This window comes from Anolis carolinensis, chromosome 1 (genome assembly GCF_035594765.1).
Source record: "Anolis carolinensis isolate JA03-04 chromosome 1, rAnoCar3.1.pri, whole genome shotgun sequence".
NCBI classification, from domain to species: Eukaryota; Metazoa; Chordata; class Lepidosauria; order Squamata; family Dactyloidae; genus Anolis; species Anolis carolinensis.
Window position 1 is genome coordinate 29,227,590 of NC_085841.1, and position 23,189 is coordinate 29,250,778.

A 23,189-nucleotide genomic window follows, 5' to 3' on the forward strand; every position below is an offset into this window, starting at 1 on the left:
CCAGGGCTTTTTAAACTGTGAGCCCCGACCCCAAAGGGGATCCCCTTAGTTTCATGTTGGGTCCTTAAAAATGTGTATGCAGTAAAACATTTTTGAATAACACCTGGTTGCTGTTTAGACCTTTTCACAAATCTGTTGTACAGTGTTTGCAATAGACTCTGCAGAAAATGCTTCAGATGTACATTATAAAAAGCAAAATTATCCTAGCAAGCCTTGTAAATGATTATTTATCAGGAGCCCAGTAGGTTTTAAAAAACTGGCTAGATACATTTTTGTCCAAAAGCCAAATTATGTAGGTATGCACACCAGAAGAAAACAACATAATTTTTCTTTTCCTTTTCAGGTTCTTAGGAAATGCCATGCTTCTTACTTTGTTTGAATGTAAAGACTTTGGGATTTTCATGAAGCGTCCTCAGACTGAAATCAGAATGACCGTCCAGGAAGATTTTCATTTTGTAGTTCAAATGGATCTGGAAAAACAATAATATTGCACCATTCCAAGCCTGCATGCCAAAGACCTCTGAGAGTTGACAGTTCTTGGTTTGCTTGTTTAAATGGTCCTTGGTGAGAAAAAAATGGGGGATCAGCAAATGTACAAAACAAACCGCGTTCTTAACAACAATGAAAACTTTTATTACCAGCAGCAGCAACACATGAATTCCCTCACACCATTAAACCATAGCTATGGAACACCGACCATGGACTCGTCTCAGGATTCCCCCCTTTCCCCCTCATTCTCGCATGATACAAATGTTGGCTCCAAATCTCTTGGGCTGTTGGATTCTCCAAGGCAAACAGGCTGGTCCCATTTGGGTTCTGGGAACCACCTCCCATTGAAAAACAATCAGAACGTCATGTGGAGTTCGGCAGCACAGAACGAACCTATGGACGGATATGACCACCTGTGTTCCCAAGCCAATGAAGTCAGGTCCCAGAAAATGCATAAATTGGACTCCTTTGCCCAAGCATTTAATAACCAGAACTTAAGAATCCAAGTCAACAATGTGTCTCAGATCATTCAGCCTTCAGGAATGGAGAATGTTGGTGACAGTGCCCTTCGGCAACTGCTGTCTCAAAAGCCGTCTGTGGAGATGCAGCCGGTCCAGAGATACCAGCAGATGCCACAGCAAATTCATCAAGGGTTTGCGAGTGCCCAGCAGAAGCAACAAATGCTCTTAATGCAGCACCAGCAGCCTCTCTATTATGAGAACCAGCAGCATTTAGCCCACTTACAGATGCACTCTACGGTGCACCAAGGCCAAGCCCACTTGCAGCAGATGCATTCCCAGCACCTTCTGCCACAGCAGCTGCATCAGGATCAGTACTATCTGCAGCAGCAGTCCTCCCACCAAGGGCAGCACAGGCTCTTGATGCATGAGATGCACCAGCAACAGAGAGAGTGCCCAGTGCAAACAGCTCAATATTATCCATCACAGCCTATGATGCAACAGTTACAACAGACACAGCAAATGCAACTTCCTCTCAGTCACAGAGATCCTGACCAGAGACCTCTGCATGAAACTCACCATTATTCCCAAGACCGGGGACATTCTGTACAGCTTATCCAACTGGCATCAGTTCCTCACTACTTCCCCCAGGATCCACAGCAACGGTTCGGACATTTGTTTCCACAAAATCTATTGCAACAACAGCCAGCAGGAGATGTCAACCAGCCAAACGACTTTCACAATGACAACAAGACTCAGGCATTGATGGACTCGCATCTTGGACTTCCTGGGGCAGAAGGAGCTGAGCATCCACCACAGCAAGACATCACTTCTGGTAATAGCAGCATCCCACATCAGCCTCTTATATCTCCAGCAAATATCAACATGAGCAACAGAGGATCTCAGCAGTTGTCTCCAAACACAGTATGGCCTCAGGTATGTCAAAGTTTGCCATGAAGTTTTCTTTTGGATAGCTCAGCCTGAGTATAAGCGGTGTAGATGGGACAATGTAGAAAGGGTCTATGACCAAAGAAGATTAAGTGGATAAGGTGTTGAACCTTTTATTGTTTCACTGCACTGGAAAGGGTACCTTTTTGGAACTGCGATGCCTAGAAATCCTCATCTAGCATAACTCCTGGCCATGAGGGCTGACGGATTCTGGAAGTACCACGTTTTTTAAAAAGTAATTTTTTCTAAGCACTGATACAGTCAACCTTTTACATTTATTGGGGCTAGAGGCTCAGAACCCTCTTGCAGAGGATAAGTCACAATTTCAAAAAAAAACCTTTCTTTTTTACTTGAAAGATCAATTCTCTAGGAATGTCTAGGTCTTACAGCATGACTCTATGGTCAACTTCCAATTCGCATATGCTGGCTTTGACCCCCTCAGCTCCTGCCCACATCCTTAGGTGGTACAATGTGAAGTGTAACCAATAGCATTGGACAAGCATTGCAGCCATAAGACTAGTGTCAACTGTAGAAACCACATCAGAAAGGATCTGAGTGATCATAGCCTCAAAGTATTTCACAGCAATTTGCTAAATTGTTCATATACTTCTTTTGCAGATCAGAATGCAAGCCCCCCCCCCCCCTCTGTCTTGCTGGTTGATGTCAGCAAAGGCTCCTGTGGGAAACTATATTGGGCCATGTTGGGCAACTAGGAGGCCCACATTCACGCACAAATAATCCTCTAATTGGGATTTCTGCTAGAACTCTGCCATACTCTGCCATACAACCACACAACACTCAAATACCCTAATTGACAGAAGTTGAGCAGGTATAAAATAAAGCCAGCACATAAATAAATTCTCTTCCCCCCTCTCCCTGCCAAAATTTCCTGCTTTTGATTATTTATACTAGCAGAGCTTTGGAAGTGGCATCCCCATACATGTCACATTTAGGATGATGCTAAAAATGAGCATCTGTCTGCATAGGATTACCCTTGCATTGCACATCTGGGTTCTCTTTCTGGTTGTTCTCTCATTGAAGGGGAAGCAGGGTCACACTCCAGTCCTGCTATCAGTGTAGGTGTTGCCCATATCCCCTGCTGTCTTGAGTTAGTTAGATAGATAGCTAGATACAGGGATGATATACATAAAGAGGTGTTCTCTGCATGAAGGTGAATCCATAAGAATGTTGCACATGTACAATCATATGTGGATATAGACCTTTCACACTGATACCAAATATTTAATTGCTAAGTTCTTGGATGTTGAGTGCATCCATGTGAGAGGGCATAGCCAGCAAATGTGCAGTTCCAGGCTGTTTCTGTGGCCTCCCAAAGTCAATATTTTGTAACCTTTTGTGCTCAAATGCTATCACATGCCTTTTAGTGGGCAAGGGAGCATTTTTTTGCCCCCCCCCCTAGGTTCCAGAGAGGTCTTTTTCATAATAGGAAGTAAACAGGAAATGACTAGATATTAATTTTAAAAGACCTATCCTGGCCCCTAAAAATGAGGAGAGCAGTGGTTTTCAACCTGTGGGTCCCCAAATGTTTTGACCTTCAACTCCCAGAAATCCTAACAGATGGTAAACTGGCTGGGATTTTTGGGAGTTGTGGGCCAAAACATCTGGGGACTCACAGGTTGAGAATCACTGCCCTACAGGGTTTTGAGGGACCAGTAATTTGTTAAGACTTCTTTTGCTGGGAGACATAGGAGGAGGATACAGCCCTACAAAGTCCCCTGCAGTCCAAACAGGCCTTAGTTGCCCCCTCTCTAAAGAGAATTATAATTTTTCCACATGTTTATATCTCTTTACTTTCTATCGCAACAGATCCAGCTCTCTGAGAGCAGACGCCAATCGGTTTCTCCTGAACAAAGGTACTGTATTTGTTCAATATCAAACACTCTCATCTGTCCATGTAACACCTGTATAGCTGATGTTTTATAGTGTCTTGTGCTTTTTAATACTAACTCTTGACCTATTGTTTTTGGTGGCAGTTGTTTCAGTGCATTGAAAGAGGGGACTAATGTAGCGAAGGGAGTTTGTAAACATGGCCCTTAGTGATCTTGTTCTACCAAAACTGCTACTTATTAGACTGTAGAGGAAACTTTTATTCAGTCTTTCCCCTTCCATTATTAAAGTGGTCCTGGGAGTATGTAACAATTTCTATCGACAAAAGTGATCACTTGAATGAAAACAAAATTTTGTGTTCTCTGTCTCCAAGCGACCTTATGCAGACTTGCAGATTGCACATTAGACATGTTGTTATCTCTCCTAAAATTGCTTTAAAAAGTGTTTGATGCACACATATGTTTCCATCCAACACTCTTGTGGTGCCTTTCTGCTAAAAACTTTTAAGTGTGACCATATAATCTTTCCTCAAGTTCAAGTTCTTATTCCTTCATGGATTATTTCCATAATTTCTCACAGTTAATCATTTGAAGCCACTGGCCCTATCTTCATTGCATTATTTTATCTTTTAAATGTTTTAATAGCAGTCACTTAAAAAATTAGATACTTTGGACATTTCTTGAAAGCTCATAAAGATAAGGTTTGTTCTACAGTGGAAATATTTATATAACCTCTCAATAGATGCATGGATGGATGAAAATCTGGAATACTGCTTTAATGGAAAAGCTGGTTTCCTATATTTATTATTCAGAAAACAAAGAATCAGAAGAACAGAAATAATATTTTAATGCTTGGTTTCTATTTACCAGATTTATTAATATTTCACTAAAATTTGCTATTTTGCCAAAATTACATTTTAATTTTTGGAGTTTATGCAATCTCCAGAAAGTACCCAGCATTTAATTTAAGTTTCTCAGTAGAGTGTATTTCTTGATGTTTGTTTTATTAATATTTCATTTTTTAAAAAGATAAAGACTGTTTTGAGATACAACCAAAAAGGTCTCCCTAAGGTCTAATCTTTTCATGTTAATTGAGATATGGTTTTGGCTGTATTCCCACCTGCCTTCCACTTTCTAAGGATAGAGAATATATTCTGCATTACTGAGAGTATAGCATGCCTAAAAAAAGATCTCAATTTAGAACGCCTTTGTCCATGTTCTCTCATTCTGCTTGTTTACAAACCAGTTACTTGTTTACAAACCATCCACAGCTCACGCATTGATCAAAACTACTGGCCAAGGAACTGTGCTTTTAAATTAAACAGCAGCTATCTTCAGGAATTCTGGATTGAGCAAACTATTGGGAGAAGTTTGTGCAGCCAATATTGCTATCCAAGGCATCCTGCAACATGACTTTTGATGCCACAGAGAAAACTAGTGTGAACAAAGCAGTCCTGCAGAATATCTTAGTACGGATGAGCTATTCGTTCTTTATGTCCTGTAATGTAGGGCTGCACAAAGATCCTTAAGGAGAAAACAGAACCCCATGTACCTGTGAACATGCAGAGGCTTCAGGTGGTATTTCTAAATACTAGTCTAAATATAATGGAGAACATGGAATCATAGAGTTAAAAATGATCTGATGGACTATGGAGCCCATTTAGCAATTTGTTCCCTTATTAAATCACTTTTAATGTCAGGATTGCCCCTCTAAAGTTCAATTAGACTTTGTCCTATCGTATGTGACAACCCTTGAAGAGTGCAGTCATGTCACCCATCCATCTTCTGATCACCGACATGCCCTTCTTTTTGAACTTTCTCCATACATCTAGTCCTCATCCTTGTTGCCCTTCTGTGAACTAGCAACATATTAGAATGAGGTACCCAGGACAGAGTGCAGTTCTCCAGATAAGGTCTCAACAATGCAAATTATAATGGGACTGTTGCTTTGCTCAGCTTGGAAATTACGTTTCTAATAATGAAGGCTAAAATAGCATCTGCCTTCTTTGCCGCAGCATTCCACTGCAGGCGCATTTTCACCTTCTGATCAACAATAATTCCAAAGTCCGTTTCACAGGTAATACTGCTTAACCACATAACACTTCTAGGATCTTACTGAATTAACTCTCCCCTTCTATGATAAATAAGCTCTGAATTTCAAGATACTTACAGATCTTAGTTTGTCATTGCCTAATTACTGGAAACCCTCTTCTGAAACACACACACACACACACACACTGAATAACTAACATCTTATCAACTGGTAAAAAACTTGTACATCAACATTCTTTAAAAATGGGAGGAAATCAAACCAGCCAACAAAAGACAGTTGTAATATAGTCAGAATAATATTTAAAATAATATTATTGAACTAATATAACTGTAATATTTAATAACTGTTATAGCTATTTGTTCTAAATTATTTCATAAGGCCTTGCACTAAAATCATTATAAGTATTGTCACTATCACACTCATCCCTATTTTTTGGGCTCACTTTTAGCCAACGTGACTCACAGTGATTAGTGCAACCTTGATTTTGGCAACCTGGAATTAGAATATTTTTGGCCTTTGAGGAAGGATGGTTGGTTGACATGGTAGTCATACATGCGGTGGTCTTGCACCATTCTTTGCTCTTTAGGGCTGATTCTTCAACACCCTCCTCAAAATCATAAATTAGTTTGTTAGTCATGGGGGGGGGGTTAAAATTTTGACTGGGGCCTCAAACAACCCAGGGACTGCATATCCATCACTCCTGGCCTGGAGATGGACCTCACCCCTGAGGCCCCTTATGCCGTCAGAGTATGTGTCCTGGAGGTTTTCCAACCCTCTGGATCAGATTTGAAAGGACATAACTCCCTTGGCAGAGAGATCATATTGGATCCTTCCCAACTTGTACTTCACTTGTAGTTTGGTTCTGTAGGGATATTTTATCATGCTTCTGCAAGATTGTAGCCTTAAGGTTCAATGATAAAAGTTTGATGCCAAAAAGGCATTTTGGGGAAAACAAGATTGATAGGAGCAGGGCTGGGAAGAAAACCATATCCTCGGCATCAGCTGTGGGCCACATCGACTATAAAACAGGTAAACAAAAAAATAACCCAATCCTATAAAACTGGTGCGTGGGAAATGGATCAGAAAGTGATCAGATGCTGGTTTCATTATTCGTTTTGGGGCATCCCTGTTTTTCAAATCCTATTCCTTTAATCTTTCCAGCATTTTGAGAGGATCTACAGGGATTCCGTACAGGCCAACTACTACATTTTGCAAACTTATTTTAAATACCTATATTTTGCAACCAGCCCTTTTGATTTTGATGCATTTAATTTCAGCACAGATGGGATTTGGCTTCTGTATATTTCTTCCACATGTTGGAGAAAGCTATTTGATTTCTATGTATGATCAGTGAACACAGGAAACAATTGGATGTTGTGTGATGTGTGAATAAACAAAAATTAAAGTGATTGGATCCATATACATATCATAAACATGTAATCTGGTGCTGAGTCTCAAATTTTATTCAAGTATTTATATCTGGATGCATATAAAGTACTTTCTAAATTTCCTGTGAAAATTGTGTCTTCATGTCTGTATCTCTTGTGTTTGTGTCTCTCTCACAATAACAGTGGTCATGATAAAGAAACTTACATTGAAAGATCTGAAGCAAAGACCAAACTAGCCTGCTCTGTATGCTTGAAGGAGTTTAAGAGTTTACCAGCCCTTAATGGACACATGAGGTCTCATGCAGGGATGCGCGCATCGCCTATTTTCAGACAGGTAACTTTATTCCCCCTTTTTATATTTTAACTTGCCCTTTCTTGCTAAAGTTTGTTGCTTGCTTTGCTTTGCTTTTTTTCTTTTTAGACTTGTAGAAGTTTTTGAAATGATCTTACTGTTCACCTAAAATATGTCTTTCTTCAGCTTTTCTTTAATGAAATCATAGAGTAGGAAGAAGCCATGAGCGTATCCCAGTCTAACCCAGGCTCTGTTGAAATACTTCTAGAAAAGGAGACTCCACAATCCTCAGAGGTTGTGCATTACGCTGCCAAACAGTTGTTACCTCAGGAAATTATTCCTAATGTTTAGATGGAAACTCTTTCTCTGTATTTTTAATCTATTGTCTTGTGGCCTAGCCTACAGAACAGCAGAGGACAAGCTTGTTCCACCTGTAGTCTGAACCCTTTTAAATATTTAAACATAGCTATCATACTCCTTCTTAATGTTCTCTAAACACTCTCGGAAAGATACCCAGCTCTCTAAGCTGCTCCTCATAGGGAATGATTTCCAGACCTTGTATCATTTTCATAATCCTCAAGACACAGTAGAGCATCTCAGTATTCTTCTTGAAATGTGCCCAGAACTGAACCCCAAAGCAAAATAGAGTGGTACTATTACTTCCCTCAGTCTCGACACCATACTTGACGCAGTCTGGAATTCCAATAACTTTTCAAGATGCCACATCACACTGTTGACTCATGTTCAGATTGTGGTATCCTAAAACTCCTAGATCCCTTTCACATGTACTGTTTTTAAGTCAGTTGTCAGCCATCTTATATCTGCATTTCATTTTTTCTGCTTGGATGTAGTACCTTACATTTCTCCCTGTTGAAATTCATTTCATTCATTTGAGCCCAGCTCTCCAATCTATTGAGGCTATTTGAATTCTGATCCTGCTCTCTAGGATATTAGCTATCCCTGGTATCATCTGCAAATTTGATTTGCATGCCCTCCATTCCATCATCCAAGTCATTGATACATACGTTGAAATGCACCGGGCCCAGGGCAGAACCCTGTGGAAACCCACTGGTCACTTCTTTCCAGGTCGAAGGGGAGCCATTAGGAAGCACCCTTTGGTTTGTTCAATCAACCAATTCCCAAATCACCCTAACAGTAGCATTGTCTAGTCCACATTTTACTAGCGTGTTTGCAAGAATATTGTGGGGAATCTTGTCAACACCCATACTGAAATCGAGATAGGCTACATCTACAGCATTCCCTTCATCTACTAAGCTTGAATTCTGTTCAGAAAAGGAGATAGAATTAGTCTGGTGTGAATTGTTTTTGAGAAATCTATGTTGACTTTTAGTGATCACAGTATTCCTTTCTCAGTGCTTAGAGACTGTTTTATATACTGCTTTAGAATTTTTCCTGGTATTGATATCAAGCTGATGTGGCAGTGATTGTTTGGATTATTCCCCCCCCCCCCCTTTTTTTTTTTTTTTTTGAAAATGGCCATAAGAGTCCTTGTTTATGCTGCCTTTGGCATTCCAGTTGAGAACCGTCTACGAGTTGAGGGTGAAAAAAAACCTTTGGTTGTCTGTACAGGAGGAAGGCAAGATTCTGCCAGAACAGCAGCAGCAGCAGCAAGAACAGCTGCCCTCAGAAGTGGAGAGTTTCATGCCCATCGTCATGCCAGTTTCTGTCCCTGTAAAGCTTCTGTCACCCGAGGCCAACATGCAGGCCACTGAAGGCAATGCCGCACTCAGAGATAAGCCTCTCTCAGACGATGAGATGCCTGTCCTTGTGAGGATGACTTACTCTCCACCACACTCCCCTAAGGCGGTCAGCCCCTGCGTGTCTTCTGTGAGTGTTCTCTCACCACTAACCATGCCATGGAACCCAAATAAATACTTTTGTGTTTTTCTCACATTTTAAACATCTCAGGTTCCTACCAGCTTATTGAAAACTAATGCATAGTTTCATTTTGTTTCATGCTCTAATATTCCTAGAGGAACATAAAGGGATTTATTGCCTGTCAGTGTTCTGTGTGCGTCTTTGTTTTAGCATTGTTGCCTTTTTGTTTTTTCTCTCAAGGAGGGGTGGGATGAGTTATTTTGCATAATACTGTTTCCTGAAGATAATTAGTTTGACAAGAATTGATTGATCGCTAAAAACATGTTGGTTTTCTTTGCATACAACAGTGTGCAATACAAGCACAGTATCCACAGGGATTTGTTTCAAGACCCCCTGTGGATACCTGAAACCGTAGGTTTCAGGTATCCACAGCCCTATATTTTGAGCATATTTGGGCTGAAAGTATACCATAAAATCACACTAGAAGACTTAGAGAGATCCACAAACTCTTCCAGGGGGGATATTATTTGGACTGTAGGTCAATGAAACCATGGGATATTGAAATGGTAGATCAGGGGGTTGTACTGTACTATTTTTCTCTGTTTGTTATGGACATCTATTATAAGTCTTAATTATACCAGTAGTGGCATATGTGTTCTTTTGATCATTTGTAGAGGTTGGTATTCTCTTCCATAACCATCTTTAGACACCTCCCATTTGTATATCACCTGAGAGAACCCAGTGTTGGATAAACCCTATATAAACACTATGTAACACAATCTTTGTTCCTGGGTTACAAATGTCATTTCCTAATTGGTTCTATCATAAAAGCAGGGGGGGAAATTATTAAATTGAAAAAACTTTATTTTTGAGGGACATTGTGCAGCACATTTTGCTGTAGTTTTTCAATGAATATCTCCTCAAGTCTCAAGCAATGTGATATAGTTTGTGGCAGCCACAAAAACAAAGTTTCTGGAGTATAACAACTACTTTCAAAGTAAATACCACACAATTAAAGAGGAATAACACTTTCAAATCAGGAACAGATTTTTTTCAAATTTTGTTACATAGTGTAATTAATTCAGTCTCATTATAGCTATAATATTTAAATGCTATACATTCTGTTCAGGATCTCAGCAAACAACACAATGAGAGCACTCCCAAGTCTGAAGGCTTCAGGTCTTTCCAAGACAAGAAGAAACACCGGCACCGGCCTGAACCACTTTTCATACCACCTCCTTCCTTCAGCCTCAGCGTGTGTCACTCAGGTGCAACACTCTACCAAAGCCAGCTTCGCTCTCCCCGGGTTTTAGGAGACCATTTGCTTGACAAAATCCACGATCCTCCTCCTTACACCCCTCCTCCTATGCTCAGCCCCGTACGCCAAGGATCCGGCCTCTTCAGCAGCGTTATCGCATCTTCTCTTGGTACATCTCAGCCCCAGCTGCCACTCACTCCTCTGACGCCCACTCCTCGGGTACTGCTCTGTCGATCCAGTAAGTATGCTGTGCTGCGTTATAAATATAGCACATGTCCATATAGGTTGAGCATTCCTTATCTGGAATGACTTTGGACCAGAAATTTTAGATTGGATTGGATTTGGATTTGCATATCTGTCCATAGTGAGATATTTGGGAGATGGGGCCAAGTCTATCATTAATAGCCTAAGGGTAATTTTAGACAGTGTTTTCAATAATTTTGTGCATGAGACAAAATTTGTCTACATTGAACCATCAGAAAACAAAGGTGCTGCTGTCTCAGCCACCTATGTGGACAGTTTGGGATTTCTGAGTATTTTGGAATTCTGGATACGGAATGTTGAACTTGTAATGTTAATTTCGTTCTCTTCTATATTGGTTGGTTCACCTCGCTTAACAATCATTGGGATTTGACTTGTGCTCCTCACAGTAAACTAGTTCTGATGACACAATAAACAAACCAGGGATGTGTGAGGATCCCAGCTTATCATTTATGAGCAGTGTCCAGGTTTGTGCTGCCCAATTAATTACAATTCAAGTCAGAGAATTTAATAGGCTTCCGTGGGAGACCTGGGAGGCCATTTCTGATAAGGAGAGGTCTCTGCAGTCTGTTTAAAGGGTGCTTTGATCTTCTTGGAAGCCTTACCAAAGAGCTAATCAGGTTTTCACCCCCTTTTGAGCTTATTGATATTCTTACTCCACTACTCCTTCCCAGTCTTCTCCTATCCTTATGAAAGAGCCAGTCACATTTTCATCCCTTTTCCAATCTGTCAGTTAGATTGCCCTATTCCTCTTCCTGCCAATCCTGTCCTGTATTTTTGATGTGTTTCACTTAAAATTCTCCTAGAATGAGTCAAGCATATCTGGGAAAAAGGAAAAGCGAAGGGTGGTTTCATTTTTGTATTAAAAGCCATATTCTTGTTTTTCCACCAGATAGTGTTGACGGCGACAATATCCCAGTGATCCCAGGACCTGGAGAACAGACCATTGACATAGAGCCGTAAGCATAATTCTCATATGTACACGTAACATTTAATAGCCTAGTTGTCCAGATGAGTTTTTAAATTTTATTTTTATTACTACGGAAAGCCTTAACATAACTCAAATAAGAGAATAAAAACAATATATGAGTTAACACAATTAACAGAAAACAGTGAAATAAACCATGGTTTATTTGTAAGCCTGTAACTACTGTCACGTTCAACCTATGGTGCTGTTTGTAAAGATCCTTGTCAAGTCAGCAACCATACCTATAAGTCCATTACCATTTACATTTACAATAAAAGAGAATGTCTGCATGTTTGCAAAAGCTTTTAATAGCTAACTTGGTATTTCTTTTTGTTTTCTAAAGTTATTATATTTTAACTTGGAGAAATGCAAAAATAGGGTGATAGTTCTGACTCCTTTGAGTATCATCGAAGATGCCTCAAACTTTCATGAAGTATTTTTGGTTGTTATCTCTTAGGAATCTCTGAGCTGTTAGACTCAAAATAACCATCTCTTGAGGCGATTCCACTTAAAAGAAGCACACTGCATAACCAGCAGAAACTATGTGCAGTGAGCTGGGATAAGCTTCTAGGATGGCACAGGATTGCAGAGGCAAACTTTAGGTTCAAAAATATTTATTGAAGTAAGAGAAATACATTCTGGATAGGAAAGTTCTTGGAGTTAACTAATTTTCTAAATCTCATATTCTAAGGAAGCTAAAACTTAAAAATATCAAAAATATCAATGCAGCTACATCTTTCCTGGAGAATGGCAAAATTGTCCTCACTGGAGGAGACAAAGGCAGAAAGAAGAAGTAATGGAGGCTGACCACATGGCCAATAAAGCCTAGGTCAAGCAAAATACCAATAGAGAGGAAGTTGCCTCATCCCTCAAGAGATCACATTGCTACATCAACAAAGGGGGAGGAGATAGTGGTCAAGCAGGAAGAGAAGAAACATGAGCCCTTCTGGGACAAGGATGGCATGCATAGGAACATGGGGAAAGGTATCCCTCATTCTAATCCTATTTTCTAGTCTAGCTACTCATTGGGGACTGGAGACTTGTGGAGTCCAGAATGACACCCAACACTATCCAACATACATATTTTCATATGGATTTTAAACAGTTATTGCCTGAGATGTGAAGCCTTTCCTGCTTCCCGTTGCAATTAAATTTAGCTCATTAATTGATAATGCAGGCAGGTGTTGTTGTCAGCAGATAAAACCTTCCGAAGTTCTACTTTCCTTGCTCTGTGGGAATAACATCACATTGAGTGCTCAGCTTCCTTTCTTTACTAAAAAACAAATGAATTTTAAACTACAGATGGTTTTGCTTGTATGTCTTATGCTCTCTATTTTGATTCCTCCTTCTTTACCAGGATAATATTTCAATGTAATTTAGAAGATACATACATATTTTCATATAATTTTCAAATACTTATTACCCGAGATGTAAAGTCTTTCCTGCTTCATTTTGTAATTAAATTCCACTCATTAATTGGGAATGCAGGGAGGTGTTGTTAGTAACAGATAAAACCCTCCTTTATTCTTTTTATCTTGCTCTATATGATTGACTTCACCTTTACTGCTCTACTTCCTTTTTTTCCTAAAAACAGTTCATTTTAAAATATCGGTGAAGGCATTGTTTTTCTCTCTTCTGCTCTGTATATTGGGACTTCCTTTCCTGTATAACTTACTGTTTCTTCTATTCAAACTCTATGTTTTAAGGCTTCACTTACTTGTACAGATTTCAAACCACACATTAGGCTTTCACCTTTTCACACTTTCTGTTTCTTTTACGGATTCCAGGCGCATCAATATTGGATCCAGATTTCAGGCTGACATCCCAGAGCTTAAAGACAGAGCCTCGTTGAGGAAAGAGAATCACAAGGCCATCTTAGTTTGGAAACCGTGGCTGCAACTGGAAGACAAAGCTTTCCAACAAAAGGGTATGATGTTGTTTCCATTTTTAACTCATCACTATGTTCTTCCTTTTTTGTATTACAACTGTGCTCTTTATTTTCTGGTTTTCTTAGGGACCTTGCTGGAATTCAGTTGTGATGAAATTCATATTATACCAGTGTTGTTTAACAATAATTTTTGTTGCCATTGCATTCCAGAAAGATAGGGATTAGGAGTTCTGACCAGTTGAGTTCTTTTGTTGGCAAGAGCAATGGGTCTTTGGGAATTTTCTTTGATTATTCCAAGTTGAGAAAGCCTTCAGAACTATGTTACATGAGCTCCAGAGAGCTGTGGAAGGAAAAGAAATCACTGGCTCTTTGCTTTCTTCCACTGCAGCATCTCTACTCCATCCCAATTCCTCTTGGAAATGTGAAAGTTCTTCCTTTTGTAGAGGGCGATATTTAGAGCTATTCCCTAATCTAAAACATAACTTCCCTCCAGTATGGTATATTGAACCCCAGAATGATTGACTTGTCATGTTGGACTGTGAAGTTAACTCTGGTCTCTAAGGTAAAGGTGACATTAAGTCTCGTCGTGTCCGACTCTGGGGGTTGGTGCTCATCTCCATTTCTAAACCAAAGAGCTGGCATTGTCCGTAGACACCTCCAAGGTCATGTGGCCGCAGGAGCGGTATCTATTGATCTACTTACATTTGCATGTTTTGAACTGCTGGGTTGGCAGAAGCTGGGCCTAACAGCGGGAACTCACCCTGCTCCCCAGATTTGAACCTCCAACCTTTGGGTCAACAAGTTCAGCAGCTCAACGGTTAAACCCACTGCGCCATCAGGGGGCTCAACTCTGGTCTCTAAATAGTACTAAATTGGAACAAAATTAAATTTTGAAATAATACTTTATGTGCATTTTAGTCCAGTGGATTCCCCAAAGTGTTTGTAGTGGTTTTGCTTCTATACATAAAGATACAATTGGCTATCTGTATCAGTGTATTGTGTATTCATGGACTCCATCATGCATGGTACAATGAGTTATACCCTTGTGCCGGCAGGACCGCTGACCAAAAGGTCAGCGGTTCGAATCCGGGGAGCGGGGTGAGCTCCTGTCTGTCAGCTCCAACTTCCCATGTGTGGAAGCCTCCCACAGAAACATACGGGCATCCCCTGGGCAACATCCTTGCAGTCAGCCAATTCTCTCACACCAGAAGTGACTTGCAGTTTCACAAGTCGCTCCTGACATTAAAAAAAAAATCATGCATGGATTGAAAAAATTCTGAAATCAAAAATATCACAGAAGCAAACAGTGATTTTGCCATTTTACATAAGGGGTCCCATGTGAATAATGGGACTTGAGCATCCCCAGATTTTGTTATCCTCAAGGGATCCTGAAACTTCACCCCAGAAGATACCAGGGGCTTTCTGTATAGGGGAAAAAAGTTACAAAAAGACAAGAAGTAATTCAAATGCTCTTAAAGCAGTGATTCCCAAAGTGGGCACTACCACCCCTGGTGGGCACTGCAGCGATTCAGGGGGGCAGTGATAGCAACTATTAGGACATGGGGGCGGGACCACGGGAGGGGCGGGGCCTCTTCCCAAGTACCGGAGACAGGGCTGAGCACCTGAGGCGCCTGTTAGAACACAGGGGGCGGAGCTAGAGGAGTGGGCATGGCTTCTTCCCAAGAGCCCGAGACAGGGCTAAGAATCTACCTCTCCAGAGGCGCTTGTTGGGACACAGAAGGTGGAGCTAGGGAAGGGGGTGGGGCCTCCTTCCAAGAGCTCAAGACAGGGCTGAGCCTCTATACCTCTCCTGACAGGCCTTTTAAAACTAAACGGCGGGGCTAGGGGTGGGGGCAGGGCCTTCTCTCAAGAGTGCGAGACAGGGCAGAGCCTCTGTATACCTCCTGAGGCGCTTGTTAGAACACGGGGGTGGGGTATAGAGGTTCAGCCCCATCAGGCACTTGGGAAGAGGCCCTGCCCCCTCCTCTAGCCCTGCCCCCTGTGTCCTGGCAGGCGCCACAGGACACGGATAGAAGCTCAGCCCTGCCTCAGAGCTCATAACTCCGCCCATCTTAGTCCTGGCCACCCATTTGTGGCCCCGCCCACCTCCCCCTCCTAGCCCTGGATCTTGGACTAGGGGAGAGGCTCAGCCCCGCCCTATTGAGCAGGAGCCACGCCCACCCCTCTAAGCCACACCCTCCTTTCCAGGGGGCGCTGAGTAATATTTTTTCTGGAAAGGGGGTGGTAGGCCAAATAAGTTTGGGAACCACTGTCTTAAAGTGATATAACCACCAAAAATGAATCCATGACATTTCTTACTGTATTGTAAGCATTTGTAATTGATAGTGTATGCTCCAGTTATCTTAGGTGTTTGATATTTTTACTCTCATTTCAACAGAGAATAGGTAGAATTCTGATTTGTTAGTAAGTTGTTGTTTTCACAGAAAGAAGAGGGGAACAGGGAGGAGTCCCATTACTGGGTTAAGACAGCCAACCTGGTAATTAAGTATAAGTTCCGGTTTGCCAAGAAAATTTTTACAGTTATTTCAAGTAACTGCTGAGTTCTTATTAGACTGAGTGGTTTGAAACGTATACATTCATCTACCTGCATCAGCTTGTTTGGGGGCATGATTTGGACTTGAATGTATGTCACCAATTTTATGAAATGCGCATAGCCATTATTATTGCATAAGGGTAAACTCTACCTACGAGCTACACAGTTATAAAATATGATTCCACTTTAACTGCTATGGTTCTATCCTATCGAATACTAGGTCTTGTAGTTTAGGAAGAAAGTTTTATCATTCTCAGCCACAGAGTTCTAGTACTTCAGTAAACTTTACACCCAGGGTTATGGGAGGAGGCGCTTAGAGAGAATGTGGTGCACAGTCTCAGTAATCTTATAATATTGGAGCAAAAATTACAAAAAATATTTATTTTTAAATACAAGAAGCAAAGTGGTTTGCAGACTAGCCAATCTCCAATTTCTGCCTGCCTATATAGAAACTGAAAACTTTTCTGCAGAGAACTCAAACATGGTACAGGGCCCAAACAGCAAAGAAGTAAAGGAAAGGTAGATAGCAATAATAAGCAACAGATCTACGCTTCTCAAATTTGCTGGAAAGACTGTGAGAAAACTTGCTGAAAAACCTTCCAAAGATTAATGGGATGGATTCTGCATCAGTTAATCTCCTGAGAGGTGTCAAACAAGGCCTGGAATATGAATGCAAAAAAGACAACACTGGTCACTTTTTATTGATCTTGTCAACAGTAACTCATAGCAGTGCCAACTGTACATATAGAAGGACAGATTCTCCCCTCCAACCCAACCAATTCTGCAGACAGAGCACTTGAATCAAGCGTGAACTAAATGATTTTCTGTTATATTTTTAGCTGACACAAATAAAAAGAAGCAACCTGCTGTTTCTCTATCCGTGTCCTACGCCTACATTTGTCTGCTTTTCATTATGTATTGTTCTTATTTCCTGTTAAAGAAAGAACAAACAAACCCAGAATTCTGTAGGATGCCGTCATGGCAGTTGAAGTGAAATCATAGTGCTATAATTATATAGTGTGAAAGGGACCCATATGTCTCTCTAGATGAACACCTTCCATAGTATTTCATCCTGATTCATTTCCTCCAGACTTGCTTCGTTACATCACACACAAACATACACACACCCTTTCTCTTGCTTACATGCACTTATTTAATTTAATTTAAATTATTGGCTATAATAGTGTGATTTTCAACATATTTACATATAAGTATATACATATGCAACCATCTGTCGGTCTCCTTTGACAGGCTGTTTAAATTTGTTTTGTTTGGCTTCAGTACTTGCAAAATAAAAATCCAAGCTTTTTAAAATTAGAATGTATGATTGGCTTCATGAGATTCAGTTGCCTGTGGTCACTGACAGGCTAAATAGCAATATCTGACAGCATGATTCTGGATTATTTTGTTACAGTGACCAACCTGTTAAACATGTGTTGTTCAAGTGTATTAACTGGTGGAGGAACTAATCTAGAATATGGACTTCATTCTCTCTTTGAGGCTAAAGGGGATATAATGGTAAGAATTTTTTTTCTTTACATTCTCTCAATATGTTGAAAATAATACGTTATTTAGAAAATTATCAGGCACAAAGAAGTTTTTGAATGATTAATTATGAAACTGTAGTCTCGTTTTATTGGAAATAACTGCACCCATTCTCTGGGCACATATCCCTTTGGTAATAAATCATAGAATCATAGAATGGTAGTGTTGGAAGAGGCCTCATGGGCCATCCAGTCCAACCCCCTGCCAAGAAGCAGGAAATCGCATTCAAAGCATCCCCGACAGATGGCCATCCAGCCTCTGCTTAAAAGCCTCCAAAGAAGGAGCCTCCACCACAGTCTGGGGGAGAGAGTTCCACTGCCAAACAGCCCTCACAGTGAGGAAGTTCTTCCTGATGTTCAGGTGGAATCTTCTTTCCTGTAGTTTGAAGCCATTGTTCCGCATCCTAGTCTGCAGGGCAGCAGAAAACAAGCTTGCTCCCTCCTCCCTATGACTTCCCCTCACATAGTTATACATGGCCCTCATCATGTCTCCTCTCAGCCTTCTCTTCTGCAGGCTAAACATGCCCAGTTCTTTAAGCTGCTTCTCATAGGGCTTGTTCTCCAGACCTTTGATCATTTTAGTTGCCCTCAAATAGCAATCATAACCTCATTGAAAAAGAAAAACGATGTCATATCTGTTTGGCAAATGTGAATCTCCATGAACATGTGGAGACCACTTTTTGAAAACCACTAGTCAAGAAAAGCATGACCTTGTTAGAAGTCAACCCTTTGAACAAGTGATATTCATAAGCATTCATGTAATGGCACCCAGGTAACTCAGCTGTTAAACTGAAGAACCATGTCTTTGAACTGCCAAGGACAAAGACATGTCACTACAAAAATATATTTGGTTAGCAGAGGATGGTTGTTTCTTTGAAATTGAAATTGCAGTTTGCCCAAAAGACACACACTCCCTTGAAACCTTTTAGTTTAAAATATGCACTCAGAGATAAAAAAACAAAGGCTTTTTTGAAAAATAACATACCTTGTTTACTCACAAACATCTTGTATTAATTCACCATACAGGCACATATCTTATTAAAATTCAGTTATAGATAAGATAAGGTTCTCTCTGTGTTGAGTACACAGAGTATCATTCTTAATTAACAGCCCATAGTCTTTAGGTATAGTTGTACTCACTAAAATCCAAAAGTCATACTTCTCTACTGAAGTCCAAACAGCAATATGCATCCACCTCCATTGAGATGTGATGCAGCCACACATCCACCTCCACTGAGGTCTGATGTGAACTGAATACAAAATGTAGTCCTGCGTCTGAACATGCTCAGTACAATCACATGTCTATAACCCCTCCCACACCAAAGAGGTACAGTCAAACTGGTAAATCATCATACACATAGAATACAGGTTACTAAATATATACATTAACAAACGGACAGTGAGAGGCTTGGGGGGTTGCTATTTCCCACACATTTTACATTTACAGCGAGACTGGACACCTGTCCGCATCCTTCTTAGTCAACTTTTTACTAATAATTTACTTTTTAAAAAATAATTACTGGTAACTGCAATCATGTGTACATATAGTTAGAAGTAAATTTTCCTGTTTCAGTTGGGCTTGCTATATGGACACACGGTGTGTGTTGAGCATTTGCATAGCAAATAGTAATTTAAAATGGACTGTACAATTCAACATGGTTTGGTTTTGCTTTTTTCCCTCATCATGCAGGTTGCTGTAGAAATGCTTCTTTTGTTGAAACCGAGAAGAGCAAAGTCACACCCTTTGGCAAATTATCATTATGCTGGTAAGTTCCAGAAAAGTTGGAAAGAAAGGAAAAGAGAGACAGAAAAAAAGAAGCTGTTGGGTGCTGTCAGCTTGAGTGCTGAAAAGAAGGAGTCAGTTAGTTGAAAGTAAAAATATCAGTGGTTCTTGCCCATATGTTTCCTCCAGGTTCAGACCAGTGGACACCTGCTGAGAAAAAGCTATTCAACAAAGCGCTCTCCATGTACAGCAAAGATTTTATTTTGGTACAGAAAATGGTAAGACATTCTCACCTGTTCTTCAGACCTAGAAATTGTGATGATGGGATTGCCAATTGCGTGTTATTCCCCAATTTATCTGGTTTGGAATTTTAGGGTCTGAAAGGAGAATTTCACACTTCTGAATTTGTGTTGGAGTATTTAGTTTTCTTTTACGGTGCCTATTATAGGCAGTGTGAGTTATCTTCCTGATTTAGACAAAATGGTTGTCAGGGAAAGACTGAAACAGAGTATGAATGACCTTGCACGTGTCAGAGGGGAGAGACTTGGGTTCAAGTCACTCCTGTGCAGCTGTGAAGTTCACTGGGTGACATGGGCCACTTAGGCTATTTTTCTCTCAGCTTGCCTACCTGAGAAGTTAGTTATTGCCTGAACTGAAGCAGGATATCTTCTTCATCCCACCATCCAGATCTCCATGAAATGTCAACAGGGATAGATATGAGTGTGTAGGAAGAATATCTTGGTATAACCCAAAGCCCGGTTCTTCTATCCTTTAAACCTATTTGCTTGTTTATTAAAGTGTGTGTGTGTGTGTATGTGTGTGTGTATTTCTCTACCCTCGCAAGCTGTTTGCATGGAGGTGTCCTCATCTTACTGAGAACAGAGCTGATATGTTCAGAGGAACAGTTGATAAAGACTTTAATAAAATGATTGCAAGCTTCAAATCCAAACTTCTTCTGATTGGGTGAAGGTGTAAGATGTCTCCACCTGTTCTCCAGCCACTGGGACTATTGACGATCAGAAGCAGGAGCCCCGTTTCATTTGCTTGTTGCAGCCTCTCTGGCTGGTAGGAGACAGTGGAAATGCCATCCATTGTGCCCCAGAACAAACCCGCTTCTCTCTGTGGAGCTGATGCTGGTGAAGCATGTTTGAGTGGGGGAGTTCAGGGCAATAGCTATTACTTACCTATACAATTAAGGCTATGCAACTGTGGTATCTAAGCTCATGTAGAATTCTGGACAAAACCATTAATTTTAAAAGACTGAAATACATTGCAACCCCATTTCCATGGTGATACATCGCCAGACTTTGCGTAGAACTTATTTCCGCTGGATGAATACTGTAGAGTTGTGCTAGAGGATCTAGGAAATGCCTAGTGAGGACCCCTCTCTTGGTATAGTGTGAGTCTACTATCAACTACTATAGAATGGCCTGGAGAGCCTAGAAAATACCTAGAGAGGATATATTTTATCAGATGCAGGTAAATGAAACCACAGGTATTGATTTTACTGCTGCATGGGTTTACTGTATATAAAACGTTTATTCCTTGAAACTGGACAATTTTAAATCTAATTTTTAAAGCATCAGATTCATGCCACGAGGTGCAAACTGGATAAAATTAATAGTGCCTGAAGGCTTTAAAAGCTATGCTTTTATTTTGTGCCGAAATGATACCAGAGTTGTCACCAATCAGGCTTTACCCATGCCCTCCCTCAATGTATTGTTTCCAGACAAGTATAGTCTTTTGATAAAACACAACATATTAATCAAACCATGAACTATTAATGCTTTTCATTTTGTCTCTGTGCATATTAAGTGTTATAATCATGTAATAAGGTTTCAGTATATCTGAATGCTTGATTAATTGTAGGTGAAGTCTAAGACAGTTGCACAATGTGTGGAATACTACTACACCTGGAAGAAAATCCTGCATTTAGTAAGAAAGCATAGAACACGCCTAGCAGAAATAAAAGACGACCATCTGGTAAGCCATATTAACAGTGCATTTAAAAGATGAAATTCAGGTGTTTTGTGTTAAATGTAATTTTGACCTTTGGGGACTGATGTAGGTAACAAAACAAGAAATTCAAAAAAGTAGCTTTGTTACATGTTGTAAACATTGCAGATGGAGATATTATTTTCCCCCTCAGTCATCAAGGGCCTGGTGTTTCACTTACTTCCATACATAAGGTGTTTTTTTCCACTTTAAGATATATTAAGGTAGCCTCGGGGTATTATTAGTCAGTGTGAAGCTCATGCTTTGCAAGCAGATGGTCCCATATTCAATCCCTAGCATTTCCAGTCAGAAGAATTGGGTACTTGGTCCTATGAAGTTGATCTCTGCCTAGGGAAGTACAGTATCCATGGGTTCTGCATCCATGAATTCAAGCAACCATGGCATGAAAATATTTGGGAGGGAAATTGAAAAATCAGACTTTGATTTTGCCACACACCAAGCATTACACACTGATGTGTAGGCACGCCCTGTTGTAGCCTCCCAAAAATTTACATATCCTCAGACTCTTTCCGGCACTTGTTTGAGTTGTATGTCATGTTATATAGCAGGGGTCCTCAAATGTCTTAAGCCGAGAACCGGTTCACGGTCCCTCAGACTTAAGGGGAGAGGGAGACATGAACGAATTCCTATGCACACTGCACATATCTTATTTGTCATTCAAAAAACACGAAAGAACAATATAGTATTTAAAATGAAGAGCAATTTTAACAAACTTATTAGTATTTCAATGGGAAGCATGGGCCTGCCTTTAGCTGATGAGAGAGTCAAGCTATTTATTTATTTATTGTGTCAGAAGCAAACCAAGGGTACAAGTTGTAATGTATTTGAAAACACAAAGTTAAAAAAAACATAACAACAACAACTTGGCATTATACTAAAAGTTCTTGGACCAGTAGCTGGCCACTTGGAGTGCCTCTGGTGTTGCTATAAGAAGGTCCTCCACTGCCAAAGCCTCCACAAACAGAAGACTATACTGTACCAGATGGAATCCGGATAGACCTCACAGATCCTCTCCCCTGTCCCGCCCTTTTCCCTTTGTCTTCACCCTCCACCCATTCCGTCCCCACCCTTTACCCCCCCTACCCAATCCCCCCTCTTTCCCCACTACGATCCCCACGTCCAAGTTTTAAAAGTGTATTCCAAAATCAATAAAAATGATTTAAAAAACAAACAAAAAACCCACCATTTTACTACACCATTGTACATTATAGAACTTGAGTATCCATGGATTTGGGCATCTCTGGTTGTGGGTGGGGGTCCTGGTACTAAACCCCATCAAATACAAGGGGCCTGCTGTCCTACCAGTCTGTGTACACAGCATCAAGATGCACAGAGAAATACTCTGGTCTGGTTAAGGCAGATTCCAGCCACTTTGTGGGTGCAAGAAAAACGTTAATTTTCTAAACACCAATGCAATGGCAAGAGTAAAGATAGAGGTAACATTTTTAGAACAGTGGGAAGAGGCAGAAAAGTGCCTTTGCCATATTACATAAATGCACTGCTTTATTTCTTAAAATAAGTTATGGGAGATACCATCTTATAAAGAACGCAAGAACTCGTTCCCTCCCTAAGAAACGGAATTTACATTATTGTATGTTCAACAAAGACTAAAAGGAAGAATAGCCACTTTAGTTAAAAACAAACATTTTTATGAAGCCAGTAGA

General features: G+C 40.4%; 1 protein-coding gene across 3 annotated transcripts in view; it reads left to right on the top strand.

The window, feature by feature from the left end:
- Positions 1-23,189, top strand: part of trerf1 (transcriptional regulating factor 1) — an 88,169-nt gene that overhangs the window by 56,719 nt on the left and 8,261 nt on the right. For 2 of the 3 annotated variants that reach the window (XM_008125794.3, XM_008125793.3), the window contains 11 exons: positions 344-1,883; positions 3,723-3,769; positions 7,367-7,517; positions 9,066-9,323; positions 10,444-10,810; positions 11,726-11,792; positions 13,588-13,727; positions 17,657-17,760; positions 19,477-19,552; positions 19,699-19,787; positions 21,379-21,492. In XM_008125794.3, the coding sequence (XP_008124001.2) occupies positions 555-1,883; positions 3,723-3,769; positions 7,367-7,517; positions 9,066-9,323; positions 10,444-10,810; positions 11,726-11,792; positions 13,588-13,727; positions 17,657-17,760; positions 19,477-19,552; positions 19,699-19,787; positions 21,379-21,492 (2,742 nt within the window). In that variant the 5' untranslated portion in view covers positions 344-554. The remainder of the gene's footprint in view (positions 1-343; positions 1,884-3,722; positions 3,770-7,366; positions 7,518-9,065; positions 9,324-10,443; positions 10,811-11,725; positions 11,793-13,587; positions 13,728-17,656; positions 17,761-19,476; positions 19,553-19,698; positions 19,788-21,378; positions 21,493-23,189) is intronic. The other variant, XM_062971653.1, reaches the window with a different exon arrangement.